General features: G+C 44.7%; 1 protein-coding gene across 1 annotated transcript in view; it reads right to left on the reverse strand.

Annotated features, from left to right (window-relative positions):
* The window catches only part of LOC114649095 (protein phosphatase 1 regulatory subunit 1A-like), a 148,380-nt gene extending 128,180 nt beyond the window's left edge, over positions 1 to 20,200 (reverse strand). The window contains exon 1 of the mRNA XM_051925103.1: positions 19,836 to 20,200. Coding sequence (XP_051781063.1) covers positions 19,836 to 19,916 — 81 coding nt within the window. The 5' untranslated portion in view covers positions 19,917 to 20,200. The remainder of the gene's footprint in view (positions 1 to 19,835) is intronic.
* Between the last annotated feature and the right edge of the window lie 266 nt (positions 20,201 to 20,466).

The following is a 20,466-nucleotide window of genomic DNA, read 5'->3' on the forward strand; positions in this document are numbered from 1 at the left end:
GAGGTCAATACAACACAATACACAGAACAGAACAAATCCTTAATACGGTATAAAAATAAAAATATTACAAGTACGGAGCAGAATTTAACAGTAGATGATATCACATAATATGATTTGGATTTGTTTAGAGTCCTGGAGACCTCATTCATCAAGCTGCCTCCTCCAACTGGCCATTCCAAGGCTGAAACAGCACTGGGACAGCCAATCCAATGAAAGGACCCCTCTACCCCACGATTCCTGTGATCCTCCATCAGGGATGACTTTACCTTAGGCAGGCAAAACAACTTGGTAGGTGGGCCATGGCACCAAGTGCCACATTTGAGTACCAAGAAGAGAAACAGAATAGGTGAGGGTTACCCTCACCTATTTTGTATTCTGGCATCCCACTCAAGATAGTGTCCCGCCTTGTGCCCAGTACTGCCAGGAAAATGTTGAAGCCTCCTGTGACCCTTAATTGTATGAAAAGGATTTGAGAGTGTTGTGTTATGAAAAGGGGCAATAAAAGGATGGATGGATGGATGGATGGATAAACATTATATTTGTATTGTTTTGAAAGAAAATTTATCAGCAGTCACAAATGTGTTTTCGTACTTATTTTATTTATAAAACAACAGGCTATCTATCTATCCGTCCATCCATCCATTCATCATAATAATAAATAATAATTCTTTGCATTTATATTGCAGGTTAAGGGCCTTGCTTAAGGGCCCAACAGAGCAGAGTCTCTTTTGGCATTTACGGGATTCGAACCGGCAACCTTCTGATTGCCACCCGTTTGCTTCAAATGGGGGTCGTTGGTGCCAGAGCTCATCCAGGGTGACCCTACCCCTTTATGAGGAGTACGAAGAAATGTAAAACTAATGGGTAAAAATCATTAACACTCCACTCGGTCCACAACTCACCTATAACGAAGGGTAAAAGAGTCTTAATATTTAAAAATCAGTAAAATCTAACAGTTAATCTAGTGAAGAATTACTAATCTCCTCTTCAATGAATAATTTTTAATATCAAAGAGTCATGTACCATCCTCCCAAATCAGCCTGGCATTTTCTTCTCTCCGCTGTAATGCCAAGGAACGACAGGAGTCGTGTGAGTAGAGCAGCCATAGTAATTTGTGCAAACTTTGGCAGTGACTAGAAATGCACTACAAAGTAAAGACGTATCCAGTGTTGTCTGCTTGTTCTCTCACAGATGAGCTCAATGCCTCCTACACCTGCTCTGACCTTGATAACAAGCAGCCCACCATACTATTGGCTGCAGTGTCACATGATTCATCATTTCTGTACGTGACATCAGGAGGAATTTTAAACAAGTGAACGTCCATAAGGCATCTGGTGCGGATGGATAAAAACCCTGTAGTGACCAATTAGTGGGTCTCTTCAGTGACGTCTTCACTATTTCACTGAGAGAATCTGTGGTCCCTGCCCACTTCAAAAAGACCACAATCATCAGAAAACCAAAAAAACAAATAAAAGTGAACCGTCTTAATGACCACAGATCAGTGGCACTCACTCCAGTCATGATGACCTGCTTTAATTGGCTGGTGCTGAGACACATGGAAAAGAAAATTCCAGATAGTCCTGATCATCTCCAGTTTGCATATCGTCACCACCAGTCCACAGAGGATGCCATTGCCCTTGCACTTCATTCCATCCTGGCACATCTGGATAATAAAAAAATGTGATTCTGGAGTCCTGAGTATAGCTTACAGCTCCGTGCTTAACACTGTTGTATAGTCAAGGGTGGTCACCAAACTCCTTGGTTTAGGACTTAGCGCCACCTTCTAATGGCTGTGATTTTGGACATCCTAACCAGGAGACCTCAGCATGTAAAGACTGGCAAAATCACGCTGCCCCTCATTATGGGAACTCCGCAGGGTAGTGTGCTGAGCCCTCAAGCACGGCTGTGTGGGCAGGAACTGCTCAACTTCAACATTAAAATGTGCTGATGGCACTACCATCATAGGCCTGAACACCAACAATGATGAAAAAGATTATAGAAAAGATGCCTGACTTAATGGAACCAGGACAATAGTGACAGCAAAATAAAGAAGCTGCTCATGAGACTTAGTAAGGAGAAGGCAGGCCACACTGACATCAGGGGAATTTAGCAATCTTTGGCTTGACTATCACCAATGAACTGAAGTGGGCACAACACATTTCAGCTCCTACCAAGAGGGCTCAGCAGCACCAGACGTCTGAGGGCAGCTTGCCTCTCTCTGTTTGTCCTCATGAATGTCTACAGGTGCACAGTAGGGTTCATCCTCAATGGCCTTGTCACATCCTGGTATGGCATCTGCTTGGCTCAAGTGTGCAAAGTACTGCAGAGGATGGTGAGGCCGACTCTTTCTGTTCAGGACATACACAACACACTTTGACACTTTGAAAGGCACACAGGATTAATAAAGACATCTGCACAACGCCTTTTCGCAATCCTCCCTTATGGACTGACACTGGCACTCGCACCAGTAGATTCAGGGACAGTTTCAATCCACAGATTGTAAGGTTACCAAATAGCCAGTCACAGTAACAAATATTGTAACATAAAACACAGTATACAGTATATAGAATGCTAAGGTTTGTCCACCTGTAACGTGACCTTAATTTTGGTCTTGATTGAGCGCTTATGACCTGATCCCTAATGGTTTTGCAAAATAAATGAGAAGTAGCAGCAACCTCATCAAAATGACTTTGGCTTGTGGGTTTCTTACAGCTAAGTGATAGACAAATGAAGTGACATGGCTGAAAGGAAAAGAAGACCAGTGACATCAGCTGAACATCAAGCAAATCACAGAGGATGATGATGTGCAGAAGAAGACCATAAGAAGAAGAAGAAGAAGAGGAACAACAGCACCATCTGCAGAGCATTAAGTTAGGGATACAGAATGTGAAAATGAAACAGAAGTAGAAATGCATGCAACTGGGGGTCTTCCTGTAACTACTGGGGCTAGAGCCTTGATCTTGATCTTAAGCATATGGCCTGATACATTCAGGTAATGCAAGAAATTTTAAGGTAGCAACAGCCTCGCCAAATTGACCTGTAACCATGATTAATGATAGGCAAATAAAGTGACATCTGCTGAGTGTCAAGCAATTGCATGCCAAGTCGGAGATATCAAATGAAGTGTGAGCTCCTATGTTAGTGAACAACTGGCAGAGAGTTTACTGTTGTTTATACATATCTAGCCTTGTGTTGTGTCACACAACCTGCTTCCTAACGTGAAAGGCTCCTTACTTTACCTTCTTAAAACAATGCGCTTAGAAAAACAACATCCTGTTTTGCAATGTGCTGTATTTATGCTGTTCCAACAATGATGGATGGATTAAAAGCCAGAAGTCTGTATGACCATCAGCATCAAGTGACTCCGTGAAAAACCCGAACTACAAAGAGGACTATTTCATTTATGTTAGGTAGAATGCCCAAAGGGGACTGGGAGGTCTCGTGGCCTGGAACCCCTACAGATTTTATTTTTTTCTCCAGCCTTCTGGAGTTTTTTTTTGTTTTTTCTGTCCACCCTGGCTATCGGACCTTACTCCTTTCTATGTTAATTAATATTGTCTTATTTTAATTTCTTATTTTGTCTTTTATTTTTCTTCTCTTCATTATGTAAAGCACTTTGAGCTACTTTTTGTATGAAAATGTGCTATATAAATAAATGTTGTTGTTGTTGTTTATGAATAAGCGAACATCTCACTTTATTACAAGTGAAGAAAGGGCAGTATAGGGAACTGTGCTTGTGTGTCAACTAATAAGCATACCAAATGCTAACCACCATAATGCCATTGAAAGAAGATGAGCAACATCTACTGAGCGTCAAGCAAATCATAGAAGGTGCTTCAGTGATGAGGACTGAGAAACCATAAGAAGACCAGACACAGAAGCACATCCTCAAGTAAGAAGTAATCCTGACTTTAGAGCAACAGGCAAACAGGATGGCTCATTTGACAGGACAAAGTCCAGCATACAGAATGCAACAAGTGAAGCCCGATATGTTCTGGAAATTCAAAATATTTTGTACTGGGGTAACCTGGTGGTCACTATGGTCTCTGCAAGCCCATCTACTGATAATCCCCCCAGGACTCGGTACATATGTATTCAGAATTCAGAATCAAGTGTAAGTATTGCATTGATTGATCATCAAAGTGCTCCTTACTAGGAAGAAGGAAAAAGAGGACACCTGCTGAGCATCAAGCATATTACAACAGGTGCTTAACAAAGAGCAGCTGAGCAGCAGGCAGACATGAAGTCTCATGGATGTAGAAGACAGAATCCACGGTATGGAATGCAAGAACGAAAATGAGAGAGACGAGCACCATTTCAGAAAGTGACGTCATCAGTGTGAACACTGTGAAACTGCATTTCTTCATTAACTGCATTAACTTAATGAGCAGTTAGTGGGCCCCCTACTGGCCAAGGCATTGGAACCCAAACTGCAGACCCCCACCACTGACTCCATGTTGAGACTGTGCGGCACTAGAGTACTGCGTGCATCTGACCTGTACACACAACTAATAAAGCGCACTCAAACTGCAAGTAAGAGTTAACTGAATCCACAACCCGAACCAAGCCATCGATTTAAGAACAAACATTCAGGACTAGGAATGAGTGCTTGTGCCCGGTATCAGTCATTTGTAAGCCGATTTAGATATGAAGCAGCAAACACCACAAACTCAGCCAATTTCCCACTTCCCACGGATTGCATGTTCATTAAATCGACTGCCCCACTACATTCCATATTAAGATGGAAAAAGGGGGCTTCTTCAGAGTTCTGTACACGTTGCATGTCAAAATCCGGTATTTTAAACTGCTCAGTAAGGATAATAGCAGATGCATAACACACAAGCAACTGTGCATCTAACAGGCCAGTCACACATACACAAGACTATAAGCAGTCACTTTTAATTTCCATAATATTTAAACTTAAAGTTACTTCGCAATTCATAGTGCAAGCCTCGCTGCTGCTTTAATGCATGGCAAGAACAAAAGCTTGACAAGCACCCCTTCAGCTTGGCTTTTCATTAAATATGCTTGGGCATCTTTACATCAAGTGCTTTCTCCAGACAGGACTCACGACTTCATTCCTTTTTACAGTGAAATTAACTTGTATGTCTTCAACAACACTTCAGCTTATACTCACCGGTGTCGGCGTTCCTCCGTGAAACATCGACATGTTCTGGAGAATCGTCCACATTCTTAGAACTCTCCGCTCAAGCATTAGGACTGACGTGAGTCTTAGCGCTGTGTTGCGGGAGCCCTCCATGACTCGGCCGCTCTTTTTGTCAACTTTTCAATGTACCCACCAGTTATACAATTACAATACGACACAATACAATGTATTTTTGTATAGCCCCAAATCACACAAGGAGTGCCACAATGGGCTTTAACAGGCCCTGCCTTTTGACAGACCCCCAGCCTTGACTCTCTAAGAAGACAAGGAAAAACTCCCAAAAAAACCTAGTAGGGAAAAATGGAAGAAACCTTGGGAAAGGCAGTTCAAAGAGAGACCCCTCTCCAGGTAGGCTGGGCGTGCAGTGGGTGTCAAAAAGAAGGGGGTCAATACAATTCAATACAACACACAGAACAGAACACAAGTAATCCTCAATATAATATAATAGTGCAACAGAAATATTACAAGTTATGTTTTCACTAAGAAGGGACTCTAATATATTTAATTATTTAAGGGGTAAAAACCCATTAATATAGAAAAATACCCTAAAATCTTAGAAATACTTTGCCTGATTTGATTGACATTTGGTGATGTTAAAGCAAAAGAAGTGTATATGTGTCTATCAATTTTGTATTTGTCCATATGTATTAACATTATAGTAATGTAAATGCTATGTGCGGCGCTGAGAAGGGGCTTTATCACGAGAGAGGATGAAGAAGGACCACTCAAACAGCAGCACAAACAAATAGGTTGGATGGATGATGGAAGAAGAGGTGGCGTCCTGGACAGGATAAAAGAGATGTGATAACGTTTAGTGTGTAATGTGTGGTGGGAAATGGAAAGAAGAAACTCAAGTAAAGCTCCAAGAAGTTGGTTAGTAAAATTTCTATGAAGCTCCAGGCCCTGCGGCTGCGGGCATAGGTGGTGGTGCGGGGTCGGTGGGGGGTGAGCACAAATGGAAGTGGTGCCCTCGAATCCAAGATAATCTGAGACAGACGGCGTCAGCTTAAACTTAATGGGTTCCCCACAAGCTACTCCACTGTAATATACAGTCACATCTACAGACTTCGAAAGGGGACCCCCATCCCACGCTCTGAAATGGTTTACACTTACATGCACGTCTGCTTGTCTGAGGATCACCATCCAAAGTAATTCCCATGTGTAGCAAGAAGGTTATTTTGTGCCAATATAATCTGTGAGATTTATTTCAAAGCCATGCGATTCAGCTGAGAGAGACAGACTGCCAGAGAGATGAACAAATGACAACTGGAAGGCGCAGGCTGGAGAGATGGACAGAAATCACGTGAAGTACACACAAGCAGGTTATTTTAAAAGTGCAGACGTATGCTTGACCAATATGGTTAAAAACCACAGTCTGTGATAAATGATCAGAACAAGTGAAGGTGTTATTTGGGTTCATCCCAGAAAAAAAAAAGCCTGTCCCCATATCTGACAAGAATTCTGTGTCTGGCAGTTGCCCATATCTGATAGGAATTGTATGAATATGTAAATATGTGAGTGGTGTGAGAGTAGCCCGGACACCACCAGTCGGAAACCACATCTTTATAAAAAGACACACGTTTATTTATCACCACCAAATACAGGAATCACAGTCCCGAACACCACACGATGCACTCAGCAAATAAATCACCACAATTAGACTTCTCTATCACAGTCCTTGGCCGCCTGTCTCCTCCTGGGAGCTTTGTCCTGCTCCCACTCCCGACTCAAACTCCCCGACTGTAGGAAGTAAGGCGCCTTTTATTCCCAACCCGGATGTGCTCCAGGTGGCTGGTGACGACCTTCCGGCAGCACTTCCTGATGTGGCGGAAGTGCCGTCCTTTGCACCGGAAGCACTTTGGGCGCCCCTGGCAGGTTCATCCACCATCTTGCCTGGTGTGGCGGAAGTAGATAGATAGATAGATAGATAGATAGATAGATAGATAGATAGATAGATAGATAGATAGATAGATAGATAGATAGATAGTGACAGTTCTCCAGGTCCACCGAGGCTTGAGGCGCCCCCTGGCGGTGGCCATGGGTCCCAACAGGCCAGAACCTCTTTGTTCCTCTCCCGTGGTCCTCTCCTAGTCCAGGGTGGTTGCCCCCTCATGACCCGGAAGACATAAAGGTCACCTTCCGGTCCTTCTAGGCGTCCCGGCCGGGTCAGAACCCCAGCTGTCTGTGACACTGGTTATACTGATGACAATCCAGCGCAAAGTCAGAAGCGCCTTCTCATGCCATCGACATACCCACCAGATGGGACATCTGGTTGTCAGCATCCCCCACTTGGCTGTGATGTCTTGTGACTTCTCTCTGGCCTGAATATGTATGTATACCAGATTATCCATATTATACTATGGGGAACGAATGTGATCTTTTAAAGCAATTCAAATACATAAATCTCTTTTTGTACCATATTTCACTCATTTCACTATTTCTGCCATGGATACAAAAGGGGTGGGATTGGCTCTAGTCTGTTCTGCATCAAGAAACACATCCCAGGGAAGAAGAGCACCCCCTGCTGGATAAACCCTGTATGTAATACCAGCCCGGGCCGAAAGGACGCACTTCCACTAACAGCCTTGGCATTTTCTTCCTCCACAGTCTTAAGAAACCGCCCAGCAAGGACAAATGACCCCTTTCAGAGCTTCAAAGGGACGACTGACTGGAAGGACCATCATTGACAGCGAAGACAACCTAACGAGAGGAGCTCCAAGTTTAAAGGACCCAATGGCACAGCCGAACAAACAGAGGCCACCTGGCTATATAGCACTTGTAGTTATTTATTGTTTTCACGCCATCAAGTGTTGTTTTTGCTTTTGGACTTGATAGTAAATGGGGAGGGCCGTGTTGGCACCCCAAACTCAAACTATTCCAGCTTTTGTTGACCCTTTTTCCACTTAGCCACCACTATATATATAAATAAAGTATATATTTACAAATATATATATATATATTGTCGTACATGGCTGGGGGTCAGACCTCCGGGCCACAAGGGGGCAACCGTCCTGGAGTAGAGGAGGGCCACGGAAGGGGAGCAGGGAGGCTCAAGTCTATGGAGGCCCGCATCCACCGCCAGGGGGCGCCTCGAGCCTCATGGAGCACGGGACTTATTTACTTCCGCCACACCCATGGAGGACGATCCTTCCAGGATCACCTGGAGTGCTTCCGGGTGCTCTCCTGACGCTTCCACCACACCAGGACGTGACGTCAGGTAGAGCAGCTGGAGCTCATCCAGGTGAGGATAAGAGGGGCCGCCTCCCTCCAATCACCGAGCTGGAGTCGGGAGCAGGAGCAGGACGAAGCTCCTGGAGAGTGAGGACACATGGCCCAGGGACAAGGAGAGAGAAGGCCCAGGAGAAGGGAGACTGGGGCTAGAAGCACTGTGTGAGTTGTGCGGGACTGAGTTGTGTGGTTGTGGAGAAGACAATAAAGAGTATATTTTGGACAAAGATGTGGTCTCCGACTGGTGGTGTCTGGGCAAATATCACAATATGTAGTAAATATAAAGTATACACAGTAGTAGTATGTCTGGGTTCGCTTCCTGGGTCCTCCCTGTGTGGAGTGTGCATGCTCTCCCCGTGTCTGCTTGGGTTTCCTCCCACAGTCCAAAGACATGCAGGTTAGGTGTACTGGCGATTCTAAATTGTCCCTAGTGTGTGCTTTGTGTGTGCGTGTGTATGTGTGTGTGTTCCCTGCGGTGGACTGGCGCCCTGCCCGGGATTTCATCCTGCCTTGCGCCCTGTATTGGCTGGGATAAGCTCCAGCAGAACCCCGTGACCCTGTGTTAGGATCTAGCGGGTTGGAAAATGACTGACTGACAGTAGTATGTATATATAATGCTGAATAATAAAGAATAACAAAAAAAAAGCTTGTCTGGAAGAGGAAATTAAATGTAAAGGAACGAAGAAGAAGAAAGAGTTTTCGCTTACTGTGTGGTGTAGAAGGTATTTTTAGTCATTTTGAACCTGGCACTATAGTCAGTGTAATTGTATCTAGGGTTTGGGGGTCTGTAATGCCCCCTATATTGTACACAATCTCACTGTACTCTCTACACATCACAGTACTATTACTACGTCTATGACTTCTACCACTAGAAGCAATGAAGGAGATCCTGCTGTGATGAGATGTGCAGAGCTAAATCTTCTAGAACTTTCTGTCTTGTGTTGGCATTAAAGACTGCACAATGCCCAGGTGGGGCTGACTGGTCTTCATTTTCTCCACTATACACCCCGGCTGCTATTTGTGTTTCGCTCTCCTTCCTTCCCATAGATTTGTCAGTTCATTCTCTGACTTTTCCCATTATAACCATTAAAGACTCAAAACTGCCTAAATTAAGTTTGAATTAAATTGACCTTCAGTTCTGTCAGGGATTTGTCCATTTTTACTCTTTATTTACTTCTGTAATTGTCATTTTTCTTTTAAAATTCCTAAAGCACTATTTCTTTATTTATTGGTGTGTGGTATTTGGTACACTGTGTTATGAATATGTGTCCTAGAAATAAACGTTGCTACTAAACAGAATATTCCTAAGGAATCCAAAATGTTTTGTTCTCTACGTCTAAATGATCAAATGAAGCAGATACCGTTCAAGCTCAGATAGACACAGCTCACTGACCGTGGCAGCTCTGCCCTGTCCCGCCTCAGCCCACCTCGCTATCGTGGGTGGGCACGGCTCCTCCCGCTGATCCCATTGGCCGAATGATGCGATGTCAGCTTTCCCCGGTGAAGGACGCCTTGACCTTCCTGCATAAACACCCTGGTGATCCTTTCAGAACGAGGTGGGCTTTCAAAACACCATACAAATATTTACCACTGCCCCCCCCCCTCCATGTCCCATAAGCCCCCCCCCCCTCCCAATCACTCCCGCTCAAATAAATTCTTAGCTTTAAATTAACTCAGCAGGGGTTTGCCAGCATGATGGCCTGCTTTGCAGCTTATTTCAAACTAAGGACTATCCATCCTTTCATCTTTTTTTCTAACCTGCTTATCCAGTTTAAGGCTGGGGGGTTGGTGCCCACCCAGGCAGTACTGGGGCTCACCTTGGATGGGGCACCAGTCCACTGCAGGGCACAATCTTGCTCATGTAGAGAGAAACTGGAGTTGCCCATTAAACTAACATGCACGTCTTTGGGATGTGTGAGGAACATGGGGGGCTACCAGGCATTCACGTTAAACATGAATAATTCAGGAATGAAATCATTAATGACATCTGCCATCCACAGTGACCTACAAATCACCAGCACATAACGCAAAGCTTTTCATATTTCTGTAAATGAACACAGTAACGTGAGGCGACGCACAGTCAGTGGTGATAAACCCCCCTTAGCCACTACGGGACACACTACTTATTGTCTGCTCCTTTTTGTTTTATAGTGCCTTTCATCACTTTACAGCTATAGAACTGCTCTATCAAATGCTGCACAGGCAGGTTATGTGACTGGTGGGGCACAGGGTAGTCAGTAATGGGGGACATTATAAAGCACAGGGGGCTTGGAGGGCACCAGACCTGGGTGGTGTGCCAGTCCATCACTGGGCACGCTCATGCCCATTCTTACTGAGTCCATTTAGAGCTTCATCTTTTGGATTTGTGAACTTGATTCCAAGGTGGTCTACACATCAGTGTTCAGTGTGAGCACAGGCAGGTGAAGTGACCCGCTCTGGGTCACACTACAAGTCAGTGACTGAATCTACAGCTTTATGATTTCAATATAGTGCCTTTTATACTGAAAATTGGTTTTGTTTTTTTTTAAACTCAGCAGGTGAAGTGAATCGTTCAGGGTCACACTGTGCTGGTGGTTAAACCTTACTATGCTATATAGCGCCTCTCTGTGAGCAGCACCCCAAATATTTCCACTGAACTGAAAGTGCAGTGTCTTGTCTGGTCACCATCTGTGTGGTGTCCATATGTTCTCCCTGTGTCCACAAGGGTTTTACTCCAGTCCCTTCAGATTTGCCCCCAGATCCCCAAAGATGTTTAGGTTGATTTCACTGGCATCATGGGAATATGTATGGTGTGTATGAGTGGGTCCTACAATGAACTGGCATCCAGTCCAGGATTGGTTCCTGTCTAGCACTCCCAAGGAGCTCTGTTTGGGGTCTGAGGCACCACTGCAACCCAGGGGGGCTGCCACGTTGAGCTCCTTGGGGGGTAATGCCCTGAATAAGCTCTATCCCCCGGTCCTTCCACTATTCAAGGCGTTCCAGCTGGGTGAGGACCCCGGCCGTCCGGCACAGGAGATATCCTCAATAAAAAACCTGCTGCACAGCATTCGGGACCCCAGACTGGGCCAAAGGTTCACCAAGTAAAGACAATACAGGAGTGGCTGAGGGACAACTCTGTTAATGTCCTTGAATGGCCCAGCTAGAGTCCAGACTTGAACCAAGTTGAACATCTCTGGAGAGACCTGATTATAGTTACCTGCTGATGGTCTCCATCCATCCTGATGAAGCTTAAAAGGATCTGCAGGGAAGAATGGCAGTAAATCCCCAAATCCAGGTGTATGAAGCTTGTTACACCAAATCCAAGAAGACTCCAGGCTGGAATGGTTGCCAAAGTACTGAGTAAAGGGTCTGGATACTTGTGTCAATGGGAGAGTTCAGTTTTCATTTTTAATAAATTTGCAACAATTCCTAAACTCCTGTTTTCATGTTGTTATTTTGAGGTATTGATTGTTGCCTGATGAAGGAAAAACTGAATTTAAACGATTTTAACACAAGGCTGCAGGTCAGGTCAGGTTGGGGAGCATGCACTGATACAGCACATTGCCACACCCACCATACAATGAAACAGCTTGGGATCCTGGTTGGCAACCCCCCAGGCTGACACACGGTCCAGTCCCACCCGCCGGAAATGACCGTTACAGTATGTGGGCTTCCCCTTGGCCTGGTCCAGCCACTCGGATCCTCAATAGTAAGCCGGATTACCCTCGGGGAATTGCGCCACATGGCCGTAGTGCTGTAACTGACGCTCCCTCACAATGCAGGTAATGTGCCTCATTTCGGACTCCATGACTCCTGGTCCAGCCACTTTGGTCCTTAACAGTGAGCTGAATCACCCTTGGGGAAATGCACCATATGGTCGTAGGTAGTGCCATAACTGATGATCCCTCACAATGCAGGACTCCATGAGCAACTGCTCATTCGACACCAAGTCAAACCAGCAGCACCCAATGATTCTCCCAAGAGAGACAGCACCGAAGGAGTCCTGTCTTCATCCCAGGTCACTGACAAAATGTGAACAGGGTCTGATGACTGCGTGAAGCCATTCTATATACAGCAGATGTTCTCATAACCAGAAGTTCATTCCTGGCCTCCTATTTAGGGTTTGTTCCTACCTTGTATCTGATACTACCAGTCCAGATACATTACATCTCCTCCTGACCCTGAAATGAACTAAGCAGCTTCAGATTATGGACTATGGAATGGATACAGTGAATAATGAGGTTAGACTGGCTTCTCATCTTGGCTTGGCTCCTGTTTGCTGGACTCACTATGATCCTGTAATGGAATAAGCAGGATATGGTAAAGGATGCGTGGATGAGAAGAATAACTGTGATGGGCTGGTATACCATCCAGGATTTGTTCCTGCCTTATACCCAATACTACCAGGACACACTTTGACTTCTTGTGATCCTGAAATTCAAAAGGTCTCAAGATGGGAATTGTGGTACCTTGGGCTCTTAACTGAACAAATGGTAGGTGCCTGAATTATTCAGAAAATGTTGGTATGGACAGATGTGCAAAGGGGGGTAACCGTGATAGACTGGCATTCCTTCCCAGAATGGGCCCTGTTCTGCTCCCAATGAAACGATGGCAAATTTGGGCTCTCTGCAGCCTTGTGATGGGATAAATGGGTTGAGAAAAGGATGAGTGGGTGGATGGGTGAAGAGAAGACGTTTATGGGCTGGCATTCCTGCCAGGGTTGGCCCCCGTCCTGCACTTGATATTGTAAGGGAACACCCTGCATGCGTACACAGGAGTAAGTGCTTATGGTCAATATATGGATGGGAACTTCTAAAAATTGACTGGCATCCTGTACTGGATTTGCTCCTTTTTTTGCTACCAATGGTATATGGACTGGAACCATGCAACCAAGTAATGGGATAAATGGGAACAGAAAACAGAATGGGGGAATGGATGGATGGATGGATGGATGGATGGATGGATGGATGGATGGATGGATGGATGGATGGATGGATGGATGGATGGATGGATGGATGGATGGAAAAAAGGAAATAAGTGAGATGGGCAAGTTGCTGGCTAATGCCCATTATTGCCAAGACAGACTCCATTCAGCACTACAATGGAGTAAGCAGGCACAGAAATTCATGGCTGGCCAAATAGATAGACAGATGGTCTCAGGTTCTTATGGCTTTCCTCTCTTTTGAACGTTTTACTGTGTCTAATGGTTCACACATCCATCTTAATTCCACACAGATGAGGAAAAGCACATTATGACAGTTTTGACATGTCCAGGCCATTCAGCCCAATAAGCTTGCCAGTTCAATGTATGAGAAGATGCAACTAACACTTTCCGGATTAGCCAGAAGCTTTTCCTTTGTCAAACAGCAACACCTCATAGTTTTTTTTTTAAATATGTCCTGTTGGGTCTTAATGTACGTCGAGACTGGCACTCTGCTTCTTATCACCTTCCGTGTGTCTGTCTGTCTGCTCTTGTCTATGTGAAGCTCTCTGTAATTGGGCTTGGTGTGAAAGGTGCCATATCAAACCCTGATTAACTAGGATCATTCATTTGGACACCCTAAATTCATGCTGGGGCAGTGGCTGGCACGGCTGCCTCCTGGATCTGCCATCCTTGGTTTGAAATTGCATGCCCATTGGCTGTCTGTGTAGAACTGGCACCTTCTCTTTGTGTTGCCGTTGTATTTCTCTGTGTACTTTGTTCTTCTCTCAGCTCCTCAAAGATGTTTGGTTCGGTTGATTAGCAATTCCAAACTCTGTGTGTGTGTGTGTGTGTGTGTGTGTGTGTGTGTGTGTGTGTGTGTGTGTGTGCGTGTGTGTGTGTGTGTGTGTGTGTGTTGGGTGGCCTTGTGACAGACTGATGCCATGGCCAGGGTTGCTTCCTGACTTGCACCCAATGCTGCCAGTACACTTTATGACTGCCTTGGGCCCTCTATTGAATTACAGTAAGTGAGTTTGACTGTTATGGGATTGTAGCTGAAGCAGCTGGCACTGCCCGGGTATATTTGTATAATATTTTTGCTTTTTTCGTGAAATGCTGACCCTTTAGTCGTTACTGGCTTCCCCACTAGCTCTCTCTCTCAGTCACTTTCTCTGCTCTCATGAGTTGCCATTTCATTCTTTTCGTGTCTGACTGAATTCTGTAATTGCCATAACTCCTTGCTGGGTGGGCACCATGAATGCTATGTCTTTGTATCCCCCTGGATTACTGCGTGTACCCGCATTTCTCCGGTGTTTCCAAAAATTCTGCAGCTTCAGCTCGGTACATGGAAAGATTCAGGCAATGAGTGGGCCGCACATAAGCAAATCATTCTGAGAATCTTCAGTTTAAACGTTTTCAAAGCACAAAACAGTTCACAGAAAAATAAAGAGAAAGACAGATCACTGCCCGCATCAGATGTTTCTGTTTAAGGCTTCGATACCTCGTCCCGTTTCTCTGTATAAGCGGTCACAGCACTGTATGCCATTGTTGTGTTAGCGGACAGACCTAACAGTCCGCTCTTGTAGCAGAGATGCTGCGGTCCTAGATGAATAATTAACATTAGTACAGAAAGAGACGAGAAACTTCTGTGACATGTAAGCTTATAGGGGCAAGAGACCACCATCTACATAACTGCATGACCTGCCAGTCCACTTTATACATACATTACCCTTAACATTAGCATGACCATTTTAGGATTGGCGCTTACACTGCACTTTCATGAACAGATTCTTAAATCCCTCATTAATAAACTGGACGCCTTGTCGAAAAAATGAATCGCCGATATGCCATGTAAACTGGGCAAAACTCCCCGTTTGGTTTCGTTACCTCAATCAGACCCCCTATTCATGCTGAAACTCCATGTTAAGTGAAGGTTAACTGTAATATAAATGTGAGATTTCCTGAACATCCACTTAGCTGTTTTGGAGCAATGTGTGCTTTTTGTGCTGTTGAGCCCACTCCCCCCCCCCTCCCCCCCCCCCTCCCCCCCCCCCCCCGCCACCCCCCTTATGGCTCCCCAGTGTAATTCAAGAAACTCCATAAACTGCATGAGCGGCAATGTAAATTGAAAAAGTTCATGAAAGTAGATGTAACTGTTTTTAAGTGATCTGCAATTTTTGTGTTGCTCCCCCCCCCCCCCCCCCCCCATCACACCACAAGTCCTCATTTAACCAGGAATAAGTTTAAACTTCAGTACCATCGGCTGAACCATTTCACTGTGACAATGGGGGGTTGGTTTGGACCACCCCCATTACATCCCATTTCTGAATGGAACTTCAAAAGGCCTGAACATTGAGATTTGACGTTGTATTAACAGGAATATGAATGGAAAATCTCGTGAACTTTGGCTCCACTGCTTGGGAGTCATGCATTTTTAAGCCAAAAACCCCATTACAACCTCCCTCCTCAAGAACATATTTTAAAACACCACATAGTCTGGATGGATGTGAAGTTGGACCAACAGCAACCCACATTCAAAATCTCATGAAAAGTGATGCAGCTGTGTGACCAGGGAACAAACAAACAGACAAACTGACAAAACACAGTCTCAGAGATGAAATGAGGTCCTTAGTGGGCAAAATAGATAAGGAACGTCAACTGAAGCAAAAAAATATATATATCAAAAGACAGACAGAAGGTATTACAATTTTATTTGTAAGGATGTCATTTTATATTAAATTAATTTAATTGGAAACTTTATGTTCACCAAATATTAGTGTGTGCATTCATAGATAGATAGATAGATAGATAGATAGATAGATAGATAGATAGATAGATAGATAGATAGATAGATAGATAGATAGATAGATAGATAGAAACTTTATTAATCCCAAGGGGAAATTCACAATTCATGTGCCCTGTGATGGACTGGTGCCCAGTTCACCACTGTGTCCTGCCCTGTGTCCAGTGCCACTGGTATTCCAGGCTTGACAGCACCATGATATGAGATGCTAGCTGTGCTACCCATCTAAGAAGGCTTGAAATCTAAGTAATTAACATCAACATAGACCTCAGCGTTAATGTCTGCAATGCACCATGCAATGCATATGTCTATGTTAAGTGCCATTTGGTATGGAAATTATAAAAGCAGTGCTAATGCATGTGATGTGCCATCTGTTGGAATGACAAATGCAATTCATGTCTCTGTTAAGTGCCAGTTGGTATGGGATTTATAAAAGCAGTGTTAATGCATGTGATGTGCCATTTGTTGGAATGACAAATGCAATTCATATGTCTCTGTTAAGTGCCAGTTGGTATGGGATTTATAAAAGCAGTGTTAATGCATGTGATGTGCCATCTGTTGGAATGACAAATGGAATTCATATGTCTCTGTTAAGTGCCAGTTGGTATGGGATTTATAAAAGCAGTGTTAATGCATGTGATGTGCCATTTGTTGGAATGACAAATGCAATTCATATGTCTCTGTTAAGTGCCAGTTGGTATGGGATTTATAAAAGCAGTGTTAATGCATGTGATGTGCCATTTGTTGGAATGACAAATGGAATTCATATGTCTCTGTTAAGTGCCAGTTGGTATGGGATTTATAAAAGCAGTGTTAATGCATGTGATGTGCCATTTGTTGGAATGACAAATGCAATTCATATGTCTCTTTTAAGTGCCATTTGGTATGGGATTTATAAAAGCAGTGTTAATGCTTGTGATGTGCTATCTGTTGGAATGACAAATGCAATGCATTTTATTACAAAAAATTGTTGGTTATGCCCCATCTTTTGGAATGACAGAGACATAGCAAGCAGACTGACACACAGACACACAAACACTTATCTTTTTATTAAGGTAGATGTTATTTATGTTATGTAATGTTATACTAATTGAATTGGGGACTCTAAGAGAAATAATAATAGTAATATATTTGATCTGCGGTGGGTTGGCACCCTGCCCGGGATTGGTTCCTGCCTTGTGCCCTGTGTTGGCTGGGATTGGCTCCAGCAGACCCCCGTGACCCAGTGTTCAGATTCAGCGGGTTAGAAAATGGATGGATGGATGGATATATTTGATTTATTTAGCACCTTTCCCATGCTAAAAGCGTATTGTGTAAGTGTGGCCTGTGATGGGTCTGTGCCCAGCTTAACACTGTGTCTTGCCTTGTGCCCAGTGCTGCTGATATTACAGCTATGACAATCGTATGTTATGTTGTATATTAAGCTATATTATGTAATGTTATTTTAATGTAACTGGGGATTCCATATCGGCCAAGTGTAGGTGTGTGCTTTAATGTGGCCTATGATGGACTGGTGCCCTGTTCACAAGTATGTCCTGCATTGTGCTCAGTGCTGCTGTCATTCCATGTTTGACAATGCTGTATTATTGTATATGTTAAGTTACATTATGTAATATTATATTAATTTAATTGGGGTCTCTAAGATGGCCAAGTGTCACTGTTTGCTTTCATGAGGCCTTTGATGGACTGGTGCCCAGTTCATGACTGTACCTTGCTGCTGATATTCCTGGTTTGATAATATTCCATTCTGTGATAGTTTTTCGTTTATGTGATGTGTGTTTAAATGATGACTCCAAGTCTAGTCATACGTATTAGGGTGCAACACAATGGACTGATGGAGCGTCCAGGGTGGGTGCCTTCCTTGCATGTGACACTTCTCAGACACGTTCTGGTGACACTTCCTGTCAAACACCTGAATTTGGATTAACTGGATTTGAGAATGTTATGTCATTTGATGGCTGGCACAGTCTTGCAGTAAGGAGGCCAGGGTTCAAATCCCTGGTCCTACCTGCGTGGAGTTTGCACGTTCTCCCTACGTTCATGTGGAGTTTCCTCTGAGTGCTTCAGTTTCCACACAAGGACATGGAGGTTAAGTGGATTGGCAATGTGTATGTGTGTTTGCCCTGTGATGGACGAGTGCCCTGTCCAGGTATTGTTCCTGCATTTCACCCAATGCTTGCTGGGATTGGCTCCCTCAGGATAAAGAGGGTATAGAATATGGACGAATATGATGTCATGTCTGATTATATTAGCTGGTGACTCCAAGTTGCCTGAGTGTAGGTGTGTGCCTGAGTGTGCCCCATGATGGATTAACACCGTGCATGTCATCTGGATACATCAATTGTCATGCCACGTCAGTAAGACATGCTAGTTACACTCTTAAAATAGCGGCCGTGTATTGGTACGTTAGAAGTTATGTGGTTCATTGCTTGACAAAGAACCTTTTCATCCTGCAAAGGCTTGTTCTCATATGAAGTTGGTGGTTCTTTTGTTTTTGATAAGGTTCCTGATATGTGGACAAAACAAATCTTTAATGCAGAAGGCGATCAAGCAGGACACAACAGATCAAGAAAACCCAAGTTATTCTATGCAGTGAGAGTCCTTTTAAAATCAGGAAGCCATTGGGATTTCACAAATCTGTCATCTAATTAAATAAAGGCTCAATCTGGAAAGTTTATGTGGATGGAACTTTTGGGACCTGTGGCATTCCTCTAAAGGATCTCTTTGTCACCTTTATTTTTAAGAGTGCTGGCTAGTTAGTGATTCCAAACTGCCCCAATGTGAGTGTTGGTCTATCTCTGTGCATCAGTGGACCCTCTAATATGTTTAATGGACAGACAGCCCTCCCAGGACGGGTTCCTGTCACACACCTGATGGTGCTGAGAGGTGTGCTGAATCTCCTAACCCAGAACTGGATTAAGCAGTTTTGAGAAAGTTAATTCGAACAATTCGAACACAAATAAAGAAGCCTGATCCAGATGTTCCTCCTGTCACTCTGTTCAGGATTAAATCACCATAATTTATTATTATTATTATTATTATTATTACAATATTATTATTATTATTGTTATTTACCAGGCACTTCTATCCAAAGCGACATACAACATTTGAGATACGACTCGTTACATTACTTTTGTTTTTTGAATTGGTGCGCGGGCAGGCGAATTGACTTGCTCAGGGTCACACAGTGGTGTCAGTGGCGACATTCGCAGGATCTGAATAAGTCCTTAGGTCCAAAGTCTTAAAGACTACAAATAAAAACAAACTTAACGTGGTAAACGCGAATGCCCGCACTTGATTTTTACCGTTGCGCGGTTCCTCACTTGAATTGCCCAAAACTCCAGGAATGTCAAGTCCTGCCGATGACCGAGTGCGACAAAGCAGCGACCGAAGCCCTGCGCAGGTTTAACACCAAAGTGGTGTCGCGGCAGACAATCCAAAGTGGTCGACGTCGGTGTGACTCACCGGCGCTCCACACGCGCACACCTGCACACATGTGGCTTCGCACAAAGCGGGCATCTTCACCCCCTCCCATCACCACCCACCCATTCTGAGAATGCTTTCTCACTCATCCATCCACTAATGCCAGGGTTCTGGCCCAAAGGTCAAATCGGCCGATCGATCGCCCAAAGACACCCAACCCCCCTGAAACAACTTCACACTTATACACACCAGCTCCCGCAACACACACACACACACACACACACCCCAGTTCGGGAAATCGCGTCTCAAGTCACCTGCTCAGCTGCCTCAGGGTCCAGGTGAGAGTCGAGTAGGGGGACAGTGAACTGGATCTTCCGTGGGCTGCCCGTCTCCATGCCTGCGGCTCGTCCGTGTGTCACGCCTGCTCTTGAAGGGAGAGAGAGGGAGGTGGGAGTGCGAGGGGTGGAAAGGCTGGGCGCAGCCCGATTGTCTCTCTCTCTCTCTCTCTCGCTCGCTCGCTCCCTCGTTCTCTCTCTCTGCCTCTCCTTTGTTCTCCGCGACAGCTGCAGGTTCCTATCTTATCGCGGTGTTGGTCTTGTGCACCTTCACTCTTCTCTGTCGATGCCTCTTGTTCTCTCACCCTCTCACTTGTCTCGGCTCCCGTTCCAGTAATCCCCATCATCACCCCCCCCCCCCCCCCCCCCCATGCTCACCCCCTCCCCGCACACACACACACACACACACACACACACACACTCTACCTTCTCACCATTGGCTGACTGCAGCCAAGACTAATACTGCAAAGGCAGCAAAACAAAAATTAACCCTCATGGTGACGAGCCGAATCCAGAGACGAAGAACTGCAGGCCGTTAAACTGACGGTGAACGAGGAATGTTGGATATGGGGGGGTGGGGAGCGGCGCTCGGCAACTTCAGTCAGCGTAC

Source organism: Erpetoichthys calabaricus, chromosome 3, assembly GCF_900747795.2.
Source record: "Erpetoichthys calabaricus chromosome 3, fErpCal1.3, whole genome shotgun sequence".
In the NCBI taxonomy this organism is placed as follows: domain Eukaryota; kingdom Metazoa; phylum Chordata; class Cladistia; order Polypteriformes; family Polypteridae; genus Erpetoichthys; species Erpetoichthys calabaricus.